A 23,315-nucleotide genomic window follows, 5' to 3' on the forward strand; every position below is an offset into this window, starting at 1 on the left:
CCTCTGGGAATATATACCTGGAGGAACATAGATTTGTGGGAACAGAGACCTGGGGGAATATAGACCTACACAAACATTTTGTATGGGAACATGGACATGTAAAAACATAGCTGGCAGAACTTAGGGGAACTTAGACCCCATGGGAACTTAGACCCAAAGGAACATAGACTGATGATCAGGGGAACTTGAATTACGGGGGAACTTAGATCCATAGGAACTTAGACTCAGGGGAACATAGACCTGGGAGAACATATAGGCTCCCAGAACTAAAACTGATGATGTTCCCTCCTTAATGGGAGCTCCATGTAATTCCTCCCTTTTCCCACCCACAGTATATAGAGTTTTATTCATGTGTGTTGTTAGTTTTTCAGACCTGTTCAACAATACTATTACATTAAGACATGTCCTGTGTAGCAATATCAAAAGTACACCAAACTAAGCACAGTAAGTAAGTAATCCATCTTAAAAGAAATTCATCAGGTATTCCTCCCTATTTTGTTTTCTTTCTCTCTTCTCTTCTGTCTGTGATGATAACCTCAAAGTGCACATATCATAAAGAGGAGTGGTGTCCTTGTGGAAACATGTCAGCTGAGGAAGCAAGGGAATCAGAGTGCACGGGATTGAATCCCACATTCACCAGTAATTTCTCCCCCTCCATTAGACCTTTTAGTTTACGCAAAGATCATGCATCTGTTCCTTTTTTTTTTTTTTAATCTGTTTTGTTTTTGTTTTGTTTTTCCAACAGGAGCGGCAGGCAGTGTGTACAGATCATGTCAGTTCACATGCTTTGACACCTTCTTGAAACTGAAAACTTAAATTTTATCATGAAACGTAGTAACCTTCTTTTTTGGGGGGGGGGGGGGGACTGATATACTCTTTGGGCATACTCTCATGCAAGACCAAGGACATATATTCACAGCATTATTTGTGGTAGTTGTGTGTAGGTGATTTCATAAGTGTATTTGTATGTGAAAGGTGCAAGCATGTCTGCGCCTATTAGAGGGTGTGCATGTGTGTGCACATGAGACACTTTCCAGAATCCATGCACTGCCTGTGTCTGTTAGGAACATTTGTCTACTCTCTCACTCTCTTGCTCTCTCCCTCACTCCATCCTTTTCTTTCTTTTCAAAACAAACATCATTTGATTCTACATTAGATTTATTATTCTACCCAGCACAGATCTGAATAAACACAAAGTTGACGGCCTTACGAATTTTAAGATATATGTCATACACACACACCATGCAGGAACTCCAATCATCGGGATAGACTCTTTACAATCTCTAGGGAAGCAATTGACATCAAAATCCTTTCTGCAACAGTTATGAAACCACTAGCTAGACAGACTATGCATTTATATTACAGTAAAAAGCATGGTACATAAGTGTAGACAAAGCATAGCAGTTGACAAAGATTTTGATTTCAGGGTCCTGATGTGTCTATGATTGTGCACATGAATGTACAAATGCATGTGCTTGTGTGTGTGAGAGAGAGAGAGACAGAGAGAGAGAGAGTGTGTGTGTGTGTGTCAGAGACATTTGGTAACTTTCATTCATGTGAATGTATTTTTTTAATTAAAAAAATAGCGTCAGTGGATCCATAAAATACTATTAAGAACAAAGATCTAATCTACAAATGAACCATTCACATTTTGTGGTTATGACAGGAATACAATGGGGTTTGCCCAAAACTAACAATATAAAGCATAATTCATCACATGTAACGAGAAAGACCAGATGAAATAATGTATGCTTCATTTGCCATGTATGACCAATGTTACTATTAAAAAAAGAACAACCAGCAATGACAGAATAGTTGTGTCACTTAAATTCACCTAAACTAGCTCAAGCTTGCTTCCAAAAACTGTTTGAGCTTGTTCAAGGTGACATACTAGCAATGCAGTACTCCTGGTTTTGAACATTTCTTATGAACGGGATGTTTGGAAACAAAAAACACAGCATGTATATATGTTGAACATTGATTTGCTTTGCCTAACTGCGGTTTACATATATTTGTAGTCTGTTACATTATTTGTCTGCACAGTTTACAGCTCTTTCTGCTGTCAGCTGCATACTACAGAAAAAGAGAGTCAGTTTATGTTCTTAGGACAATTGTATTACTGGTGATGGGAATATCTGGATTTTAAAACTTCATATCAGTATCGTACACTAACATAAGAGTAATGAAGAAACTGTCGCCATGTGAAGTGACTGTGTCTTATTCCACAAGAAATATTCTGGACATGTGTTCCTATCACTGGCACTCCATTGTATTTCTCCTCAACCACTCGTTCAGCCAAATATTTGTTACTTTTTCTCAGTTCTTCTATTATCACACCAATATGTCCATTCCCAATTTGCAACAAAGCAAACCTACATATACAAATATTTATATGAACAATTAAACTATCAAACTAGATATATAAACACAAAATACCCCCAAACCACTACTAATTATATAGCATAGTACACAAAGACCAGAAACCATCGCATAGTTGGGAGAATCATAATGACAGTATATGATGATATACATTATTTATTCACCCAGCTTGAAGAATCACAATTCATGCATCATTCAGTCACCACAGCAACAATATCAAAGGCAGAGATCAGTGTCCATGACAAGGCAATAAGAACATGATGCAGAAATTACAAAGACCTGACAGACTTACCAACATTCACATACACTATCTTCAAAAGGAAAATTCTAGATATCACAGTCAGTTTCTTCACTCCTGCATAAAAAAAATTCCATGTTTCGAACTGATTATTGTGTTTGTCATCACTCACACACATCTCAGATTATTCATATTTGTGCATATATACTATCATCAATAGCATACATAATATAGCATGTTTAAAGCTTTAAAGGCACAAGTCTAACAAGAAAGGGGAAAGAAATTCTCTACTGAAAACTGTAATCCAGCAGGAAAAATGGCAGGCACAGGTACTGACATTACTGTTAATTAAGAACACCATGACAATTATGTACAAATATTTTCTGAAAATTAAATAATGACATTTATATTCTTTATATACATGATCCTAAATGTAAAACACTGTACATACATATATATCCCCCAAACCAACTAAATAAAACAAATTCATGCAACATGTTTAACATTTTTACCAAAAACAAACAAAAAACAAAGCCAATACTTTCTTAACTGATTAACACAAACACGTACCATGCACACACACACACACACACGCACACACACACACACATACACATGTGCCGTTGGTGTGTGGTGAGCACATACATCAAATTAAGTCACCATAATTATTCTTCCCCGGCACCCTAGCTATTTCACACTTTTCTGATGTATCTTTTCTTCATCCCAGTCTGTATCTCCACACAGGAAAACATATTCATTAATTTTAACCTGGAAAGAAGAAAAATTAGCATTTATCTAAATACAGTTTCATTACTTTTACCAAACAAGTTCTTTCCACTGATACTAGGTACCTAAGGGACTGAACTGGGTATCAAGGCACACATTAACATCAGATTCTAGTTAACTTCTATGACCCTCATTTTCAAAACTTGCTTGGAAAATCTATTAGCCACAAATGATTTTGTGGCACTGATTGGTGACTCGATATTAAACCAGTGATTCAAATTACCAAAGGCCAATCAAACGTGAATATCATGTGATCAATATGATTAAAGACAATCATTTGTCAATCTCTTTTTGCAAGCTCTGAAATAATGCTGTATAATTTTCATAGGATGTTTAAGTGACATCATTGTGAATTCTTAAAAATCAGAAGTTTTTTGGGTTAAAAGGCAAAAATTAACAGAAATCAAGATACATTCTGATAATTATACATATTAATTTTGTGGATCTTCCAGTGATTATTTAATATGCATTATCACCAAAAAAAAACTCTTACAGGGCCACAAACAGTATTTGTCAACAAGCCACATTATTTACAATCATTTTAATGCATTGCTGTGATAATAATTACAAGTGATTTTATATATATATACACAATTCTAGATATGATGATTTTTTTCCAAGCAGTTTTTCTTCCTCTGTTTTAATGTTGCGACTCTGATTAACAATGAAATGGAACAGTTGAGATCTTGAACAAAGCGTCAAACTAAAAAAAAAAGTAAAACTGCCTTGACAACATATCACAGATTTTTGGGTTTTCATAAGCAATACAACATAAACAGTACAACCCCCTTCAAAAGATCATCCTCATTTACATTCTTCAATGTGGGAACGCAAGTCCACACACACACACATACAGATATGCACTCATGCACACACTTGCATTGCATATATGAATGCATACCCAGATGTATGCACACACACACACACACACACACACACACACACACACACACACACACACACACAACATTATATACCAATGGTATGAAAAAAAAGAATAGCTTGAATCCAAACAAAACATTAACCAAGGATTTTTTGTGTTCTTTTTTTTTTCTTTTTCTTTTTTGTGCTTATTCTGTTGCGTATTGTAAATGAGATTGACAGAGAATTCTTTGACAGCAAACAATAATCTGATTGATCAAGATCCTGTGCATAATAGATCTGCTGGAAAAATGAGAAAAAAACAAAGACAGATTATTCCAATTTTCACTTTTCCATGATGGAAACTAAAATAAAAAAAACACCAAAGGATTGATAAAACCATATGAGAAAACAAAGACAGATAATTCTGATTTTTACTTTTCCATCACATATTTTAAGAAAAAATCAGTAAAAGCATATTAATTAACTGTTCATGTGTCATAATCATAATATGCGTAACATTTATACATCCTACATTAACGAAGCATAATTTTCAAGCATCCTGTATTAACAGTCACACTTGACTACAAGGTACAAACACACATAATCCAATGATGAATGATTACATATTATCACATAATCCAACGATGAATAATTACAGATTATTTTTAATTTGTTATGAGCACTGTTAGCTATCAATACATTTTCCACCCTGGTGTTAATATGTCCACAATAAATGTTAGGAAACACACACATTTGGAACATACCAATTACAACATAACTATAACAAAGAAACAAACAGAAAGGAAATAAACAAACAATATTCACAATATAGAAAACACCACAAGAAAGACACATACAGAATTTTCAGTTGCTGTGGGTTTGTATATCAATGATTGATTCTGGATTTTGCTTGATTGGGGCGAATAATGTCTGTTGATTATACACAAAAGATTAGGTAAAAAAAAAAAATTAAAAAAATAAAAAGTTTATTGATCATACATAAGACTAAAAGACTGTGAAACCCTGAAAGTCCTTGAGATAAAAATCCATTCTTACACAACTGTTTAAGACAACTGTGCTTGTAAGAAATAACATATTTTCATTTTGCAACCCTGACAGAACCTCAAAACACCAGATTCAAGGTTTGTGGCCAGCACTGTGTGACTTCTACTGATAAACCTTTAAATCAGTTACGCAAGTAAACATTCAGCATTGCCCAGCACTGTGTGACTTCTATTGATAAACCTTCAAATCAGTTATGCAAGTAAACATTCAGCATTGCTCAGCACTGTGTGACGTCCGTTTATAAACCTTTAAATCAGTTATGCAAGTAAACATTCAGCATTGCTCAGCACTGTGTGACGTCCGTTTATAAACCTTTAAATCAGTTACGCAAGTTAACATTCAACATTGCCATTTTACATGAATTAATGAAAGAAGCGCAATGAGTGCCATAGAGTCTTTCATGATGCAGGCACTAAAACGGCTCTGGTTACGGTAATTCAAAGGATGAAATTCACAAAACAGTGTCTGCTGCAGATGTTAAAAAATGTATATCTACACATGAGTTTTAAAAAAAAAGAAAGAAGAGCACTATAGATTTTAAACTCCTTTTGATTGTGCTTTATGCTGTTGTAATGACTTTATGTTTATTTTCATTTGAGCAATATTTATGAGGGGGGTGGTGGGTGACTGCTCACTGCCATTTAAATCAACTGCAGTGTATTCAGCAAGCGCCTCTGATGCAAATGAGCTCTACAGGGAATTTCCATTGCATTTACTTCTTGGGTGACAAAAGTTGTCCACTGAACTGAAACTTATGTCACTGTATTGCTGCCAGTGATGAAAAAAACATACAACACAGACTCTTGAGAAATAAAGAAATATCTTCTTAGTATAGGTTTGTGCTAGAAACAATAACAACGCCCCCCCCCTTCCCCAGCCCCCCCCCCCTTTTTTTTTTAAAGTTTATTTTACAAGGAATGCATCTGTGTCATGAAATGATGAATGAGAGATGTGGGACTTAACTGCTTAAAATTTTCTTAACAAAGCATTATCAGATTACCGCAACACACAGAAATTTTCAATGTGCTTATTTTTTACAAGTCACTATTAATAATTATACAAAAGTATTCATTCTTGCTGAGGTGTCATGCAGGCGTTTTGTACAAAGCACTTATTTTTGTTTGTTTCTTTTTTTTCCCCATTTTTTCTTTTTGATGTGGAGTTTTTACTTCTTTTTGTTTGTTTGTTTGTTTTGGGTTTTTTTTGGTCTTTGTTCTTTAATTATTGAGACCACTTCCTCAAACCGATATATATTTTCCATGAAAACACAAGACATAACAGTGTGCTTGTATGATAGACATTTTCAACAGGAACTTCCAGAGATGATACCAGCATGTCCAATGCCCAACGCCGATGACATAATGCTGATATTTGTTTCCAACCAAAACATGTTTTCTACAGGAACATCGTCAAATCAAACATCTTCAATTATGAAAATGTTGATGTCCCAGTGCTTTTTAATGGATCCTCTTAGGCACATGATGGGCAAAGTGGCAAGGTGGAAACAGCTGACCTAGGGGAAGATCTGGGACCTGTAGAGAGCCAGGTGCTGATCGGTGACAGCCACCCGCAGGTCTTTGTGGGCCTGGGCCTTCTCTTCCAGAGAGTGGAAATGGTTCAGCCGGTTCAGCTTGGCATTACGGTGCTGGTTGTTGATGGCATTGTTTCTGGCCTCTTCTTCATTGAGTTGTTTTGTGACCGCATCATGACGGGCGATGTTGTTCTGCCGTCGTATTTCCTGCAGGAAGAAGTCACTGATTTAATCAGTTTCAGTTTCTGAAGGAGGCGTCACTGCATTCAGAAAATACATATATATATATATGCTTCACCACTTCTTTATCACTCAAACCGACACACACACACATACATGCTTGCACACACAAACACATGCACACACAGAAGCAAACACACACTCACACTCACACACACACACACACACACACACACACACATACACACACACACACACCTGCTTTTGAATTCATTCAGTACATTTTCCTTCTGTCAAAGAGTATTTTCTTATTGCCTACACAAAAAGCTAGTTCATCTTGTTTCCAACTACTCTTCTGTCATTTTATGTCTAAAGAAAAGATCTACATGACAGTCATATCCAGAAGACCCACCTCTCTCCTTTTCTGCGTCTCTTCGATCTCTTGCTGTCGCTTTGCTTCTATCTCCTCCCGACGCTCCCGCCTCTCCTTCATCGCCTCGATCCGTTTCTCCTCTCGTTCTTTCTCCTCTGCCTGTTTTTTCTCTATGCGCTCTCGTAGCTCTTTGCTGATCTTCTGCTTTGCCTCACGAGCCCTGTTGATCATGTTTTGCTCCTGCTGCTGACGTTCCTGCTCTCGAGCGATCTGAGCCTGGATTCGCTCACGATGGCCGTCCTCCATGAGAACTTTCATGCGGTCCTCGTTCTGCAGCCTTTCTTGCCAGGCCTGTTGCCGTTCCATGAAGCGCTTTCTCCTGTGTGATAAACAGACACAGGTGTTTGTGGGAGATGTGTACACCAACTGTATATACGAGGGTCATTCAATAAATAAGGTGAATTTTTCGGTATAAGGACTTCTAATACAGATAGAAGCTTACTTTTTAAAAAAATTTTTTTTTGTTTTACTTCTTTTTCACATGGATTTAATTTGTTTTGCAGATTAAAAAAAACTTTGAGAGTTTTGGCGATTAACAAAGATGGCCGACCAAGAAGCATGCTCCAGGATTGAACAGCGGTCAGTTATCAAGTTTTTGGTTGCTGAAGGGTGCAAACCAGTTGAAATTCATAGGAGAATGCCAACTGTGTATGGTGCCACATGTTTCAGCCGAAAAAATGTCTACAAGTGGGCTAAATTGTTTAAAGAAAGACGGAGCAGTGTTGAGGATGAAGACAGGCCTGGAAGGCCTACAGAAGTGAGGTCTCCTGAGGTGATCGAATCAGTCAATGACCTCATTCAGTCTGACAGAAGGGTGACAGTGGATGACATTGCAAGGACTTTGAGCTTATCTGTTGGGACAGCACACAAAATTGTCCATGATGACCTTGGCTACTCGAAGGTCAGCTGCCGGTGGGTGCCAAAGATGCAAGGCCTCACACAGCAGCCCGAACAGTGCAGACCATCAACGAGCTGGGCTGGGAACTGCTCCCTCATCCCCCTTACAGCCCAGACCTTGCCCCTTCAGACTTTCACCTGTTTGGTCCCTTGAAAGCGTTCACGAGAGGCACGAAGTTTGAAAGTGACGATGAAGTCAAAAGTGTTGTGAGCGACTGGCTGAGACATCAGTCCAAAGATTTTTACACTGAGGGAATACGGAAGCTTGTGCACAGATGGGAAAAGTGTGTGACAGTGCTGGGAGACTACGTTGAAAAAAAAAAAAAAAAAGTAAGCTTCTATCTGTATTAGAAGTCCTTATACCGAAAAATTCACCTTATTTATTGAATGACCCTCGTACATGCATATAGAAACGTCATGCTGTATAATGTTAACCCATTTATGCCAACCGTGCATACATGAATGTATAGCATGCATGCTGTATAACATTAACCCTTTCAGGCCAAATGTACAGACAATGAACATAAAGCATTCATGCTACTGTATGATGTTAACCCATGCAAGCCAAACTGTATAGCATATATGTTGTATCCTTTCACACCAAATGTATGCACATGAATAAATAACACATATACTGTATAATAATACCCTGTTTACATTTCCTGTGTACAAGAAATATTACCAAAAACATGCCAGTGACTTTTTTCTGAATCAACAGCTGCATATTGAGCCCCTGCTAACAGTTACCATTAGACATTTTGTATGTACAGATAACTATATTCTACATTATGCAACATACACAATGGCAAATCTTTCAATTAAAAAAAAAAAAAAAAAGAAAAGCAAACACTCGCCATATTTTCAGAGTCTAAATAACTGTGGGGAAAACATGAAAGAATGTTAACACAAAGACACCTTTGTTTAACACCACACCAGGAATTCACTGACCCATGTATTGTAAACCTTCATTATTGATCCACTTTTTACTATGTTGTGGGTCCATCAGACCCATTCTTGTTGAAGAAGCAATTCACCCTAAACGTATATAGTGGGTCTGCAATATCCATACCTACAGTCAATTCAACAGTACTTCCCAATTGGTACATCATGGGTCTGTGAGACGCATAACATTTTGGTGGAGGGTGTGTGGGGAGGGGCGGGGGGAGGCAGGGGGATGGGGGGGTTGGGGGGGGGGGCACACAATCCCAAGGCTGCCTTCATGAAACATGGCATCGAAAAAACAAAGAAAAACAGGTGTGCTTGAGGTTGTGTGTGGAGAGGGGGTCAGTAAACATTGCACATTCTTGTGTCGACATATTTTGTTCTTTAGAAAGTGAGGGTCTGTAGGACCCATAATGCCAGAACGTGAATTGCTATTTGCAAGATGTGTTCATTTTTTATGTACTTATTTGAAACAATAGAAAATAAGCGAAAACCATTCATGTACAGAATTAGAGGCATACACAAAATCTTAAGTTCATCAAATTAAAAAAAAACAAGGATTCTTTATTACCTTTTGACCTATTCAACCCTGGGAAATCAACAGCCTCAGCAGGCTTCCATGCCATATAGATGTGGGGGAAAAAAACCCACAGAAAATATTTTGAAAGTGAAACACTGTGGAAGTTAGCTCCCTTCCCTTTCATCAATGCATAAGCAGGAATGTGAGAAACATTTTAACAAGACTACTTTTGACAACAGAACAATGTTCGGGAGCAGGGCTCGATAAGTTAAGGACAAAAATGACTTACAGCAAGAATTAAATAAATAGGAAACATTTCAAGATCATCCCGAAGGATTCAAACCATGGCATATCCGCAAGATGATATCGCTTACCTGTATGCTCTCCTGGCATCTACTTTCTCCTCCTCTGTTGGGGGTTGAGGAACACGAACCTGGAAGCTGCCTGTCACTGGCTCACCTGAGGCTGGGGGTTGGGTGGGTTTCAAACACTCTTCCACAGAGTTGGAATAGTCGTGCTTGGCAAAGGTGTCCACATACTTGAAAGCCGGGCTTGTCCACTCCACTGTGAAAGGAAAGTAAGCTGGGTCAAGACTTAAGAGGAGAAAGACTTTTCTTTTGATGGAGGGGCTTTTCTCTTCTGAAACCAAAACTCAGTACTGAAAACAAAAACAAAAAATTGTAAAAACACAAACTATAGTTACAAAAGTGCAGTGGGCATTTTCCCACCAGTAACAATTGATGAAAGCCTCTTTCAGTACGAAGTACTTTACTTTTATTTGTAAATGTCTCTTTTTGTGTGTTTTGTGTGTGTGTTTGTGTTTTCTCTTTGTTTACCGTAACTGTCTTCTTTCCTCCTCATCATGTTTTCATTTATTGTCCAAAATGAAGCCTTTAGATATCTTGCTGTCAACAGGGTATAGATTTATTATTATTATCATTATCATTATTATTATCATTATTATTATTGTCATTCTTTTAATTATAACAGTATTACAGATGTGGACTTGTAGTAGTGGCACAATATTTATCATGTGTTTCCATAACTTGCTTTGTTCTGATCAGATTGTACTGAATTGTCCAATGTTTTATTTTTTATTTCTTGTATGAATATAGAGTGCACAAAATCAAAACCTTTCATTCTATCTTTCTTTTTCTTTTTTTAATTGTCTTTCTTGTAATTTGTGTGTGTGTGTGTGTGTGTGTGTGTGTGTGTGTGTGTGTGTGTGTGTGTGCTTTTGAAATATCTGTAATCCTTTTCTTATGACTTTTTTTTGTAATCTTGGGACGATTTGCCTAAAAAAGCCTGATGGTTAATGTACTGATGCCATGAACCATGTTGTTTTGCAGTTTGGGTGGTTTTTCTGTTGTTTTCTTGTTAGTTTGGGAGGGTGGGGGTGGGGTAGGGGGTGAGGGGGTTGTTCATTTTTCGTGACAGAGTTTTGTGTCTCACATAGCTGAAATTTTTATTAAGATGTGCAGTTGACTGTCAAAACCCTATGAACAAATCCATACATACCACTCCCAGTGACCATTCTCTGGTCTCTAGCCTCTAGCGGAGCCTGCAGAGCTGTTTCCCTGAATGCTCCGTTGCTGCTCCTGACACCACCACCACCACCACCACTGCTACCCCCATCACCACCATAACTGGGCAGAGGCGGACACGGGTCATTCCGCCAGTATTTCCATGGTGGACGCCTTCCAATGCCAGGGGAGCGATAGAACTGCAGCCTCGGGTCATTCTTGGCATCGAGAATGCGTCGCTCTTCTTCTTCCAGCCAGCGCTTCTCCTGCTCTATCCAGCGCTTCTCCAGCGCGATCCGACGCCTCTCTTCGTCTATCGCATCCATCTGTTCCTTTGCCATGGGGTCAAGTTCCAGTTCAGGTGATGAAGCAAATCCGCTGTCAGTGTCTGCCAGAGGGTCAGAGGTCACAGTGCCGGGGTCTGCTTTGGTAGCTGTGTGGACCAGGTTGGAGTCGCTGAATGTCACAGACTTCTTCAGCGAGTTCTCTTCCAGTTTTTCCCTTTTCTTCAACAAACGACCCGATGTCTGCGATGTTTGCTGACCTTCAACATGCTCAGAAATCTGAGAGGTGATGCGTTCTTCCAGCTCCTTCCGCGTCATGTCCGTCCCAGGGATCACCGTGTCTTCATCCTCCCCGCCAGCAAACTCTTTCTCACTCTGCTCTTTTCTCCGCCGCACCACAACAGGATAAGGAGGGTAGTAGCCTAGGTAAGGGGGGTACATGCAGAGGCCCCAGTTATGGTAATGGGTGGTTGGCTCCAGGGAAAAGTTCTCTGGGGTGTAAAACTCGGGCGGGGTGGCCTGAGGACCGGAGGTGGGGTAGCCTGGGAGGTTGCGGAGGGGGTAGTGGTCGGTGGTCATGATGGTGGAGCGGGTGTCGCGGGGCATCTTCAGCTCCAAGGACACGCGCTCGTACACGGGCTGCGGCACCCAGATGGCCTTGTTGAGCAGCACCTTCTCCGTGTGGCCGTTGCTGAAGGCCACTGTCAGCTGGTGGTCTTCTGGGCCTGCCCACACACAGAGACAGTACACCATGAACAATGATGATAATGACACTGATAGTTACAACAACAATTCCCAAAAACATCAGTAAAAATAATACTGATGACAATTACAATATTAATATATATATATATATAAAGATGAGAATAATAATGATGATGATAAGAAGAAGAAAAAGCTTATTCATAGAACGCCAAATCAAATGATTTTTGTTTTAAGCACTTTACAAAATGATAGCTGCAATAAGAATGCATTACAATACATTACAGCATCCACCCAAACATGCCAGTTACTCCAGATGTGTAAAAACAACAGCAAAAACTATGACAAAATAATATATATGTACACACACACACACACACACACACACACACACACACACACACACACACTAAATACAGTGATGAATGGGAAATACAGACAGAACAATCTACCAGTTAAACTGGCATGTAACCAGGAAAGAAGAATAGTCCTGTGCTCTAATTAAAAGATGTATCACAGAATGGACAATTAAATGACTGCTTAATAATATACACATAACTAGAAATTATATCTGTAAAAAAAAAAAAAAGAATTAAAAAAATCAGCCCAAAACTTCACACATTCAACAGAAAGCACATTGGTTAATTACACAATTTCACACACATACACAGACACACACACCACCACCCACAAACATGAATACCATGACATTCTCCTACATAAATGTGTCTATTTTTGTGAGCAAAATGCAGAGCTTCATAACCATTCTTTTAGTTATAATCTCTCTCTCACACACACACATAAACAAGTCTCACACACACATACACACACACAAACACACAACTCACAACTCTCTCTCTCTCTCTCTCTCTCTCTCTCACACACACACACACACACACACACACACACACACACACACACACGCTACTCACAAACACATACACACACTCAAATACTCACACAAACACACCCTAAACACATACACACACACAGCATAAACATAAATATACATTTCACAATGCCTCATTCACAAATGCAAGAAAAACAAAGCAGCAAACATCACGACTTTCAATCATTCTCTACACAGCGTCTCAGTATCAGTAACGAAGCACCCCCGCTGCCCTATCAACATGACGACTATCGTTCTATCACCTTGAATAATTCACCACCCACTCCCTAGCTTTCTGGGTACAGCATGCATGATTGAACCTCCTTTGCCAGGCTTGCTGAGATTGGGGAAAAACAAGTACGTGCCGCTTGATCAGACAAGGCCGTGAAAGCAGCATCAATAATGGATCCGTAGCTCCTTGCTGTGGTTATTTAGAGAAGAAAGCTTGCTTTCAGGAACGTTTTGCTAGCACTGCTATACTTGTGTAGCAAAAACAGTTCTGATTGTTCCTTGTTGCTTGTATTGTTCGGAACTGGGGTTCAGGTTTACATCCTCAAATTTCTGGGGGGTTTTGTTGCAGATTTGTGAGTACACTTTCAGTAGTGTTATAACTGGTTCTCTCCATATTTATTTGTCTTAATATGAGTGAGTGTGGGTGCAAGCATGCACATGCTTGAGTATGTATTTGCATATGTATGCATGTGTGTGTGTGTGTTTGTATGTGCGCATGCATGTGCGTGCATCCATGCGTGTGTGCATGCGTGTATGTGTGTGTGTGTTATGTACACATTTATTTCATTTGTTAACAGAAAGAGCATACATTATATAGGAAGATTTCAAGTGATTCATTATGCTAAGATAATTCCATTCTTTCAATTATTATACAACTGTGATGCCATTATTTTACTTCTGACATGGAGTATTTGGGAGATGAAAGAGACTGACTTGAAAAATATAAGACTTACGAAATATTACAATGATCCCTTGTACATCCTTTCATCCCTCCCTCCCTGAGCCTCTCTCTCTCTCTCTCTCTCAAACAAACATGGCTGAAATTTTAATACACTCACACACATAAACCATGAGTATACCTCTGATGTACACTCCGCTATCAAATTTTCACCAGATGATTAAAATATACCAACACCTGAACATGTAAAGAAAATGATCTATCAACCATCCACTCAATGGATGTCATTGATCAGTAGCTAATCAGTCAGTCAAATGACCGATGTTAAGTTATATCAAAACATGTGTAATGTAAGTATCACCTGGCTATAATCAAGTTATTAGAATTAGAAATGATAAACTGCTAACTACAAGCTTTCAAATTAAACTCAATAAGTAGTAAATAAGGAACTGACATCAAATTTCACTTCAGTTAAAAGCACGTATTTGACTAAAGATTATTTTGAAACTGCTAACAAAAGAATTTTAAGTTGTTTTCTTTCTTTCTTTTTCTAATAAAACAACATGTCTATAAATAAGAACACTAAATTTCGAATTCTACAATAAATTAATTTAGGACCAAATGAATGAAATGTGAGTGAGTGTAATCACTTCTAATATTGGGTCTAGTGGCAACTACTTATAACAAAAACACTGATTCAGTATCATAATTATGATATTCAGTGACAACAAAATAATGTGAAGGAGGAGGAACACAACACTGAAAGTTGATGGTGGTAACTGTGACATACATCTTTACATTTAGTATAAATCAATAATAATATAATGCAATGCAATATTATATGATATGATATAATATATAATACATATACCATGCGATACAATGGAACACAACACGATACAATATAGTAATGAATGCATTTCATGAAACAGAAAATACAGGCAGAACTTGCAGAGTTCTTCAAATCTGAACATTCTTGAGACACCCGTACTTGTTATTCATGAAAGATAAAGACCACAGCAACAGGAAGGGACAAATATTGAGACTGCATCTGGCCATTTCCACCATTACACACCCACAAATTTTCCTGAACTTTACTGAGGAAAACCAATGGTTCAACTCTTGAAGAATCCAAAATCTTGTTGTGAAAGTACATGAATGAATAAATAAATAAATAAATAGATAATCATGTTACAGCATAGAGATGTATGTGGTGCACCATTCTTGGAAGAGAATGATGACACAGCATGAACAGAACAGTGAAAAGTAAGAAGTCTTACTTAAAAGCTGTAAACAATATGTCATGAGATTGAGTACATGCTAGGGTAAACAAATTAAAACTTCAATTGCCACATGAGCAAAACTTGTTTTAAAAAATTCAAAGGTCTGAGCAAAAAAAAAAAAAAAAAAAGAATAAATACATAAATAAATAAAATTTTAAAAGATCCAATTTCAAATTTGGGAAATTTGTTCACCATGGAACCGATCAGTACCTCTGAACTGCCCAACATATAAAATGGATACATTGTTCAATATAAGCAAAGCATGCTGCCTCTTTCCATGCATATTTACCATTACATGGTTTATTACATGATATGATAAGAATTATACAATACAAAACAAAACAGCTGAGATTAATGCAATCTGTCTTACAATGTACAAACCAGAAAATGACAACAAAACAAGGATGAGATATCATTCTGTATTCAAAATGTGATACCGTACACATTCTTACAAAGAACAGCGTGTGACACACTGGTATTGGCAATAAAAATAAAAAATAAAAAAATCATAACAAAAGCAACAAAAATAACAGCATTAGTAAGTAACAGTACAAATTTCAGTCAAACATGCTTACATTCATAGTGAGTGTTGTGGTTATATAAACTTTACACTATGGGTTTTTTTTCTGCTTCTTTCTGCTTGCTAAGTGATAGAAAACCGAAACAAAAAGGAATAAATTCCAAACATTAAAATAAAAGTTTATGAAATCCAAACCAGTTACCTTCTCCTTTGGGACAACCTGTAAACCAATTATTATCAATGACGTGATAAGACCAACATGGTAGTTTTTCGTTTGTTTGATTGTTTCTGTGTTGTTGTTTGGTTGGTTTTATTCTTCTATTTTTGTTGTTGTTGTTGTTTATCAGTGTCCATATATAATAAAACAAACAGAAGATCAGTGACAGGTTCACACACACACACACACACACACACACACACACACACACACACACACACACACACACAGATGTAGACTGCTTCTTTTCCAGCTCAATATTCCCACTTGTTTTTAGGAAAATAAAAAGGGAACTTCAAACAGTCGAACAAATAATGCACACATTCAAGGAACAACAAAGTAATAATGTCGACTGTCATGCAAGAACAGCAAGTAAAAACAAAAACAAACACATACAAAAAGTATGCATCAATGGATCACTCTTGATGTCTTTTTTTCTTTATTTGCAAATGATCTAAGCTTAGTTTCTTTATCTTCAGATGAAATTAATTTATTCTATTTATCAATTAATCACTTACTTATTCAATACAATTATTTTTCTACTTTTTTTTTTTTTTTTTTTTTTCTGGCAATGAAGAAAGCCACCATACAGATCACTTAAAAAAATAATCACTTAAAAAAATAGTTAAAAAAAAAAGTACTGTGCATGAATTTGTTTAAATATTCACTCACCTACAGCCTGTCTCCTCTCTTGCCCGTCAATGACCTTGCCTGGTCCGTACCTCTCCCCCTCTGGCTCCCAGGGCGCCAGAACATGGTCGCCTGTGATGATGGTGTGTCTCTGGGCATCGACGTAGTCCACAATGTCATAGACGTAGGTGTCCTGGTAGGTGGTTTCACGGAACTTACCATGCTTGCATGGACCGAAGGCAACCAGGAATTTGTCATCAAGAATCTGGAAGAAGATCAAAAACATGACAGAGAATGGAATCACATACAATCGCTGAAAGTTCGCTGGGCATGTGGTGAGTGATTTGGCGTCCACATTCATTGAATGATTGATACATTAAATTATCATAAGTAGTTATAAAGGGATAAGAAGTTAGTATCCACTGCACACACATGAACACAAACATTTGTAAACTCACACACACACACACACACACACACACACACACACACACACACACACACACACTCATTTACAGACATCCACACGCAAGCATCCGCAGCCACTCATATTCAGATAAAATAAAGTAAAATTTTTAAATGCATATGATATATGGAGGAAACCATTAAGTTCATGCACATTTAGAAGCAAGCATGATAATTTCAATTTTCAGCTTATCTGTCTATCTGCCTGTCTGTTTCAGTGTATGTCTGTCTGTCCACCAGTCTGCCATCTTTTTTATTCAGACCCCCTTCCTTCCCATGTACTCCCCACCTCCCCCACCCTTCCAGGAAAAAAAGTGTAGTTACTTATAAACATATAGGTTGACACACTTATATCATAAGACATCTTGACTTCAATCAACGAAAAAAAAAAACTCACAAAAAACCCAGATGTAGTCACATATCATTAAAGTAAACTATACTGAAGTTTAAAACATTTTATAAATACCAAAAAAGACTTTAGAGCTCTCTACACGTACCTGACTGCACGAAAGTCTGAAGCTGTACTTCACATACCTGACTCTGCACAGAGCCCATGTAGAAATAACCATCAGCAATCCTCCTGGACAAAACTTGTTTCCCAATGAGCAAGGCCCCTGCCGATGGTGACAGACCCATTCCATCAGGGATGTCAGCCAGCTTGTCCTGGGCACGCAACCATGACTTGGCGGGCCGATATCGGCTCCATGTTGAGGGGAAGTTGTATCGGTGTGGGTACATGCCAAGACCCCAGTAACGCCAGCCCCACCAAGGTGGGAAGAAGGGAGGCTGGTACGCCAATCCCAGTGAAGCTGCTCTGGGTACTGGGTTCAACACTTCTTCAGGGTCGATTTGCAATGTGGTGGCAACACTGCATGTTTTAAAGTTTGGCCTGAGTGTGTTGTTGACAGTCCTAATGACACGCCCATAGGCATGCTCGGCACGGTAGACAGGTGTGACTCTCTCCACACACCCATGCTGGGTGAGGGTAGCAATATGTAAAGATCCAAAGGACTCCACAGCTAGATCCTCCAGAAACTCTACAGCAGCCGTTTCTGCCTTTTCCCTTGCCAGGTAAATGCAGTGAATGGGACGGCCATTGGCAGCATTGATAACTGTGTCAAGAATGTCTTCAGCAAAAGTGTCTGGCAGTCCGTCCGTGACGAGGTACACTGCCTGACAGGCGTTGTCTTGCAGTGCAGTCAGCAAAGCATCCATGGTGTTGGTGCCGGTCTTTGCTGCTAACTTCTTGATCCAATCAGCTGCCACTTGAACTGTCTCCGGGGTGCAGGACACCATCTTGTCTGCCCACTGAGTCACCTCAGAATTAAACTCGATGATGTTGAAAGTAGTGTTGCCTTCCCGCTGAGCATGTTTAAAGAGTGTTTCAATCAGCTGCTCCTTGATGACGTGCAGACAGTTGAACATGCTGCCTGAGGTATCGACGCAGAAAGTGACATCCCGCTCAAAGATCTCACCGAATATGGTGGGGAGGTTGTTGACAATAGCAGGCATGGTGACTGGGGGTGGGGCTGGCTGTGGTGCAAGCTGCTCTTCTAGAGGGCTGGGGGCTGGAACAGGTGAGGGTGGAGGGGGTGCTGTTGGCGTCAATGGGGTAGGTGCTGTTTCAGGGGCAGCAGGCAACCCTCCTGTTTCTTCAGATGACATGCTGATCAAACAAACAAAATAATCATTTGTGTTATCTTCTTTCTGTTGTGCATCAAAGACCATTCATTTGTGCCAATGTTATCTTCTGTCTGTCTGTCTGTCATACAGAGCATCCAATAGTCCCACATAGACTGGGGCAAAGATACAGACACAAAGAGTCAGCAAGGAATGCACTTGAAGCAGGAATGCAATCTTTAGCTCTTGCTCACAGAATAAGACATACCAATGACTGTCTAAAAGAAACTTTCTGCTTCAAACAGCAGTGCCACTTTTTTTTCTGTGACCAGTATCCACTTTCCGCACTCTCTGGACATTACTGTATCATCATGTATGCTTTATTGTCCCATACTGAAATGTCTTAATTACCAATTAAAAAAAAAATTCATGCAAATATTTTAGCTAATCATGACACCCACATCCACACACACACACACCTTGAACTGGCTGGCTCATATAAGAAATGACTTGTTACACCTGAGCAGTAGGAAGGAGGAGGTGATGAGGGTTTATGAGAGCATTACATTTTGGCATTTGAAATTCTCTACAGAGGCTGGTGATATTGCTTTTTGTGGAATATTGTTCCACTCGCTGGCATACCCAGACAGACACAGCTCTAGCCTATCATTTAACACTACTTTGAATGCAGTCAAACAATTAATGGGGCCAAATTAATCTTCAGGAATTTTTTTTTCTGTGCAATACATCAACTTACAAATGTTTACTGAAGTTACAAACCCACTGACTGGGCCATTAAAGGATGAAGATAAAGTCTCATTCCACATAAATGACTCTTATATATACATGTGCACCTACAACTCCTAAAATAGTTAAATTAATAAACAATTTAAACTCAAATCGGGCATATTCCCTTAAAAGTGTGCTTACATTACTTTCCACATTTTAGAGACTACATGGGGTGGCAGATGTGACAGGCAGTAGAACTACTAACTGGCTGGTTACTGACTGCATGAATGTTTAATTGGCGGGCCCATGATTATATACATTCGTATCAAACAACTATGAGCTGTATCAGCTTATCCAGCTCTGAATATCGGGGCATATTTTATTTGACGTGAAAAAACAACAACAACAAAAAAAAAAAACATTGACTGAAAAACATACATTGTTAGTGTGAAGGCGATCTAAACATACATCATAATCTGCTCATGAGCACGATTACACATTGACCAACTGATAATTAAACTGATTTTTTTTTTTATCCAAACGAATGTCTGAGCAAGTTCTCCAACATCCTGCCATTGGCGGGTTTACATAATCAGGAAACAAACAGGTTGACGATGAATAACAAAAACAGATGAATAAAATGTTTACTACCTTTCAGATTCTTTTGCTTGAATCTGCATTCAAGAGTACAAACAAAACTCGTGCAGCAAGCGTGGCCGCGGCGAACACAGTTGATAGCTGTTTACACACACAGAGTACCTGTCGCTAAGGAAGCCATGATGTGTGTCCAGTGCGAACCTAATCTTCAAACAATAATAATTGCTAAACCATTAATTTTTAAAATAAAATCATCAGAGATAAGTGTAGTTTAACTTGCTGTTTTACTGTAGAATAATCAGAATAATTCACCGAGATAGTCGAGAATCGATTTGCTCATGCTGCGGACCTGCTATAACCTTCACTCGCATCCTGTCTGTCTGCTGTTTGCAGCGAGGCAACGGGGTAAAATGTTTTTTATTTCAAAACTCCGGACAGCTGCGGCTGTCTTGAAATCAAAGCCGGTAGTCCAGACGGCTGTCCGTCATGGGGGCACGTGAGTATGCACACCACATTTTCTCATTCTCTCTCCCTCTCTCTCCACATATAATAGCAGCATCTATCAGAATTGAATTAGAAGAATTATCATTTAAGTTTACACAGATGGCTCGGTCCTGGATGATAGCAGTGCAGGATCTGCTTTTGTCATTCCTGACCTAAAAACAGAAAAATCATATTATTTAGGTAAGGGACATTCAATTTTTACAGCTGAATTGGTGGCCATCCTTATGGCTTTAATTCATCTTGTTGATATACCAATCATAGTAAGTAATATCCTATTTTGTGTTGATTCTCAATCTGTCTTAAAAGGTGTGCTCCTTTTTGAGAATAATCAAAGAGAAAATTTTTTTTTTAAATTAGGTATTTATTGCACTCCCTATTTGTGAAGGGTACAAATGTTGATTTTTGTTGGATACCATCCCACACTGGATTCCGTTATAACGACCAAGCAGACAGGGCAGCAAAAAGGGGAGCAAAAAATCATATAGATAGTATAAAAGTATATTGCCCATTGTCATACAAGGAAATAAGCAATATACTAGAAAGAGACTTTTATAGGTGCTTGAATTCACGTCTAAAACCTCATCAGTTGACTCTCTCAGACTTTGGTCCGATTCGCAGACCAATTCTGAGCTTAGCTCTCAGACTATTATCAAATTCATTACGGACCAAGTATTGTTCTAATGTCAAGTGTATATGCTTTAGTAACCTGACAATTGAGCATATAATTTTTCACTGTAGCTTGATGAAGCCTTTTGTACACGAAAGTGTGTCTTCACAAGTGACTGAGAACGTTGATGTTTTTGACTTTTTGCATTCATTATCAGTTGTTTCGCTTGTCAGCTTAATGACTTCTCTCTTACGAAGTCCTTTAAGTAATTTCCTGTAACTGTATTTAGAGGGGTTTTTTTGTTGTTTTTTTCGTTTGTGTGGTTTTTTTTGGTATTTTTTGTTGTTTGTTTGTCTTCCAAATTTCACCCACATTTTTACCCTCATTTGCCCAGTTTCCCCCAACCCTCCATTCATCCACATCTCCCACCCCTTCTAACCGAAAATACGAAGATGTATTCATAAATACTTTAACAAAATGTCTTCAATCACCGATATGTGTGACGGGACATTAAACAAAAATTCCTCCTCCTCCTCTCTCTCTCTCGCTTTCGATATATCATGCTTGCGAGGGTGCCGGATCATTATTTCAGTGAATGCAGCATGCGCGCGCTGTGTTTCTAGCACACATCAGCTTCAACACACACACCCCTCCCCTGTATGTATGTATATATATATAGTTTGATATGATATATATATATATATATATATGTGTGTGTGTGTGTGTGTGTCCCAGAATTAAGATAACATTATGTTATTGGAAGATGGCTGTGGTAACAGATATATATATATATATATATGTGTGTGTGTGTGTGTGTAAAAGGGTCAAAACGTGAACCAGGAAACTATAGACCAGTGAGCTTGACTTGTATGCAAAATCTTGGAGTCTTTTATCAGGGATGCTATAGTATCTCATATGACAACAATCAGTATGCAGACTGTCAACATGGTTTTAGACAGAGAAGATCATGTACAACACAGCTCCTAGGAGTAATTGAAGATCTCACAACAATGATAGATATGGGCAAACCTATAGACATAATTCATTTAGACTTTAGAAAAGCATTTGACTCTGTACCACATCAAAGACTTTTATTAAAATTAGCTTCATATGGTATCACTGGAAGCATACTGAACTGGACAAAAAACGTGTCAGAAAAACAAAACAAAAAACAGGTAGTTAAACTGGAGAAAAAATGTCAACTAATTAAAATGTTGTTAGTGGTATACCACAATTTAGGTAGCATACTTGGCCCTGTGCTTTTTAAAATATATGTAAAAGACCTCCGTGAAAGTACAGAATTTAGAAAGCACATGAAAAATATTTGCAGATGGTATTAAACTTTATGGCAGTGCACAAAATAATACTACATTACGAAAGGACTTATAATTTACAGGACTGGTCTGATAGATGAAATTTATATTTTAACGTATCAAACTTCAAAGTGTAAAGTAATGCACATGGGAAGGGGGGGGATCCAGAAAACAAATACCATATGATAATAGAAGACACCACACAGGACATTCAGAAATGTCAGGTGAGAAAGACCTTGGCTTAACTTTTGATGATAAATTATCATTTGACATACATATACAGAATTTGATAAATAAAACCAACCAGATGATAGGAGTAATTAAGAGAGCGTTTACCTATTTAGATAAAGATATATTTCTTGAACTGTATAAAACATTGGTTAGATCACAAGTAGAATATGGTAATATTGTGTGGCACCTATACCTCAAGAGACAATCTAAGCTATAGAAAAGGTAAAGAAGAGCAACTAAGTTATTAAAAGAATGCAAATCTATGAGCTATCAATAGAGACTTATATACTTAAATCTGTATTGATTAAAGGGTAGAAGGCTAAGAGGAGATTTAATAGAAACTTACAAAATGTTAAATTGCTATACTAAAGTCAATGTGAATAATATTTTTAGAATGTCAGATCATGAGAGTACAAGAAATGCAATGATGAAAATTTGCAAAGAGTACTGTAAGTT

General features: G+C 38.2%; 2 protein-coding genes across 3 annotated transcripts in view; one reads left to right on the forward strand and one right to left on the reverse strand.

Moving 5' to 3' along the window:
* Positions 1-6,229: 6,229 nt before the first annotated feature.
* Positions 6,230-20,393, reverse strand: LOC143282915 (uncharacterized). 2 transcript variants are annotated; one of them, XM_076588800.1, is made up of 8 exons: positions 20,259-20,393; positions 17,793-18,924; positions 16,836-17,058; positions 16,149-16,166; positions 11,354-12,367; positions 10,210-10,399; positions 7,456-7,795; positions 6,230-7,070 (listed from the first exon to the last, which is right to left on the reverse strand). In XM_076588800.1, the coding sequence occupies exons 1-8, from the start codon at positions 20,285-20,287 to the stop codon at positions 6,846-6,848; spliced, it is 3,171 nt and encodes a 1,056-aa protein (XP_076444915.1). In that variant the 5' UTR covers positions 20,288-20,393; the 3' UTR covers positions 6,230-6,845. The 2 variants fall into 2 exon arrangements, with proteins under 2 accessions (XP_076444915.1, XP_076444916.1); XM_076588801.1 differs by lacking the exon at positions 16,149-16,166.
* Positions 20,394-20,553: 160 nt separating this feature from the next.
* Positions 20,554-23,315, forward strand: part of LOC143283361 (NADH dehydrogenase [ubiquinone] 1 beta subcomplex subunit 2, mitochondrial-like) — a 7,193-nt gene continuing 4,431 nt past the window's right edge. Inside the window, exon 1 of the mRNA XM_076589565.1 lies at positions 20,554-20,700. Within this exon, the coding sequence (XP_076445680.1) occupies positions 20,615-20,700 (86 nt within the window). The 5' untranslated portion in view covers positions 20,554-20,614. The remainder of the gene's footprint in view (positions 20,701-23,315) is intronic.

The sequence above is a fragment of the Babylonia areolata genome, chromosome 6 (assembly GCF_041734735.1).
Source record: "Babylonia areolata isolate BAREFJ2019XMU chromosome 6, ASM4173473v1, whole genome shotgun sequence".
Classification (NCBI taxonomy): Eukaryota; Metazoa; Mollusca; class Gastropoda; order Neogastropoda; family Buccinidae; genus Babylonia; species Babylonia areolata.

Coding starts and splice junctions, on each gene's coding strand:
- LOC143282915 (XM_076588800.1), bottom strand. CDS start 20,287: ATGCAGATTCAAGCAAAAGAATCTGAAAG. Junction 10,400..11,353: donor GAGAATGGTCACTGGGAGTG/GTATGTATGGAT, acceptor TTCCTTTCACAG/TGGAGTGGACAAGCCCGGCT. Junction 7,796..10,209: donor GATGCCAGGAGAGCATACAG/GTAAGCGATATC, acceptor TTTATCACACAG/GAGAAAGCGCTTCATGGAAC.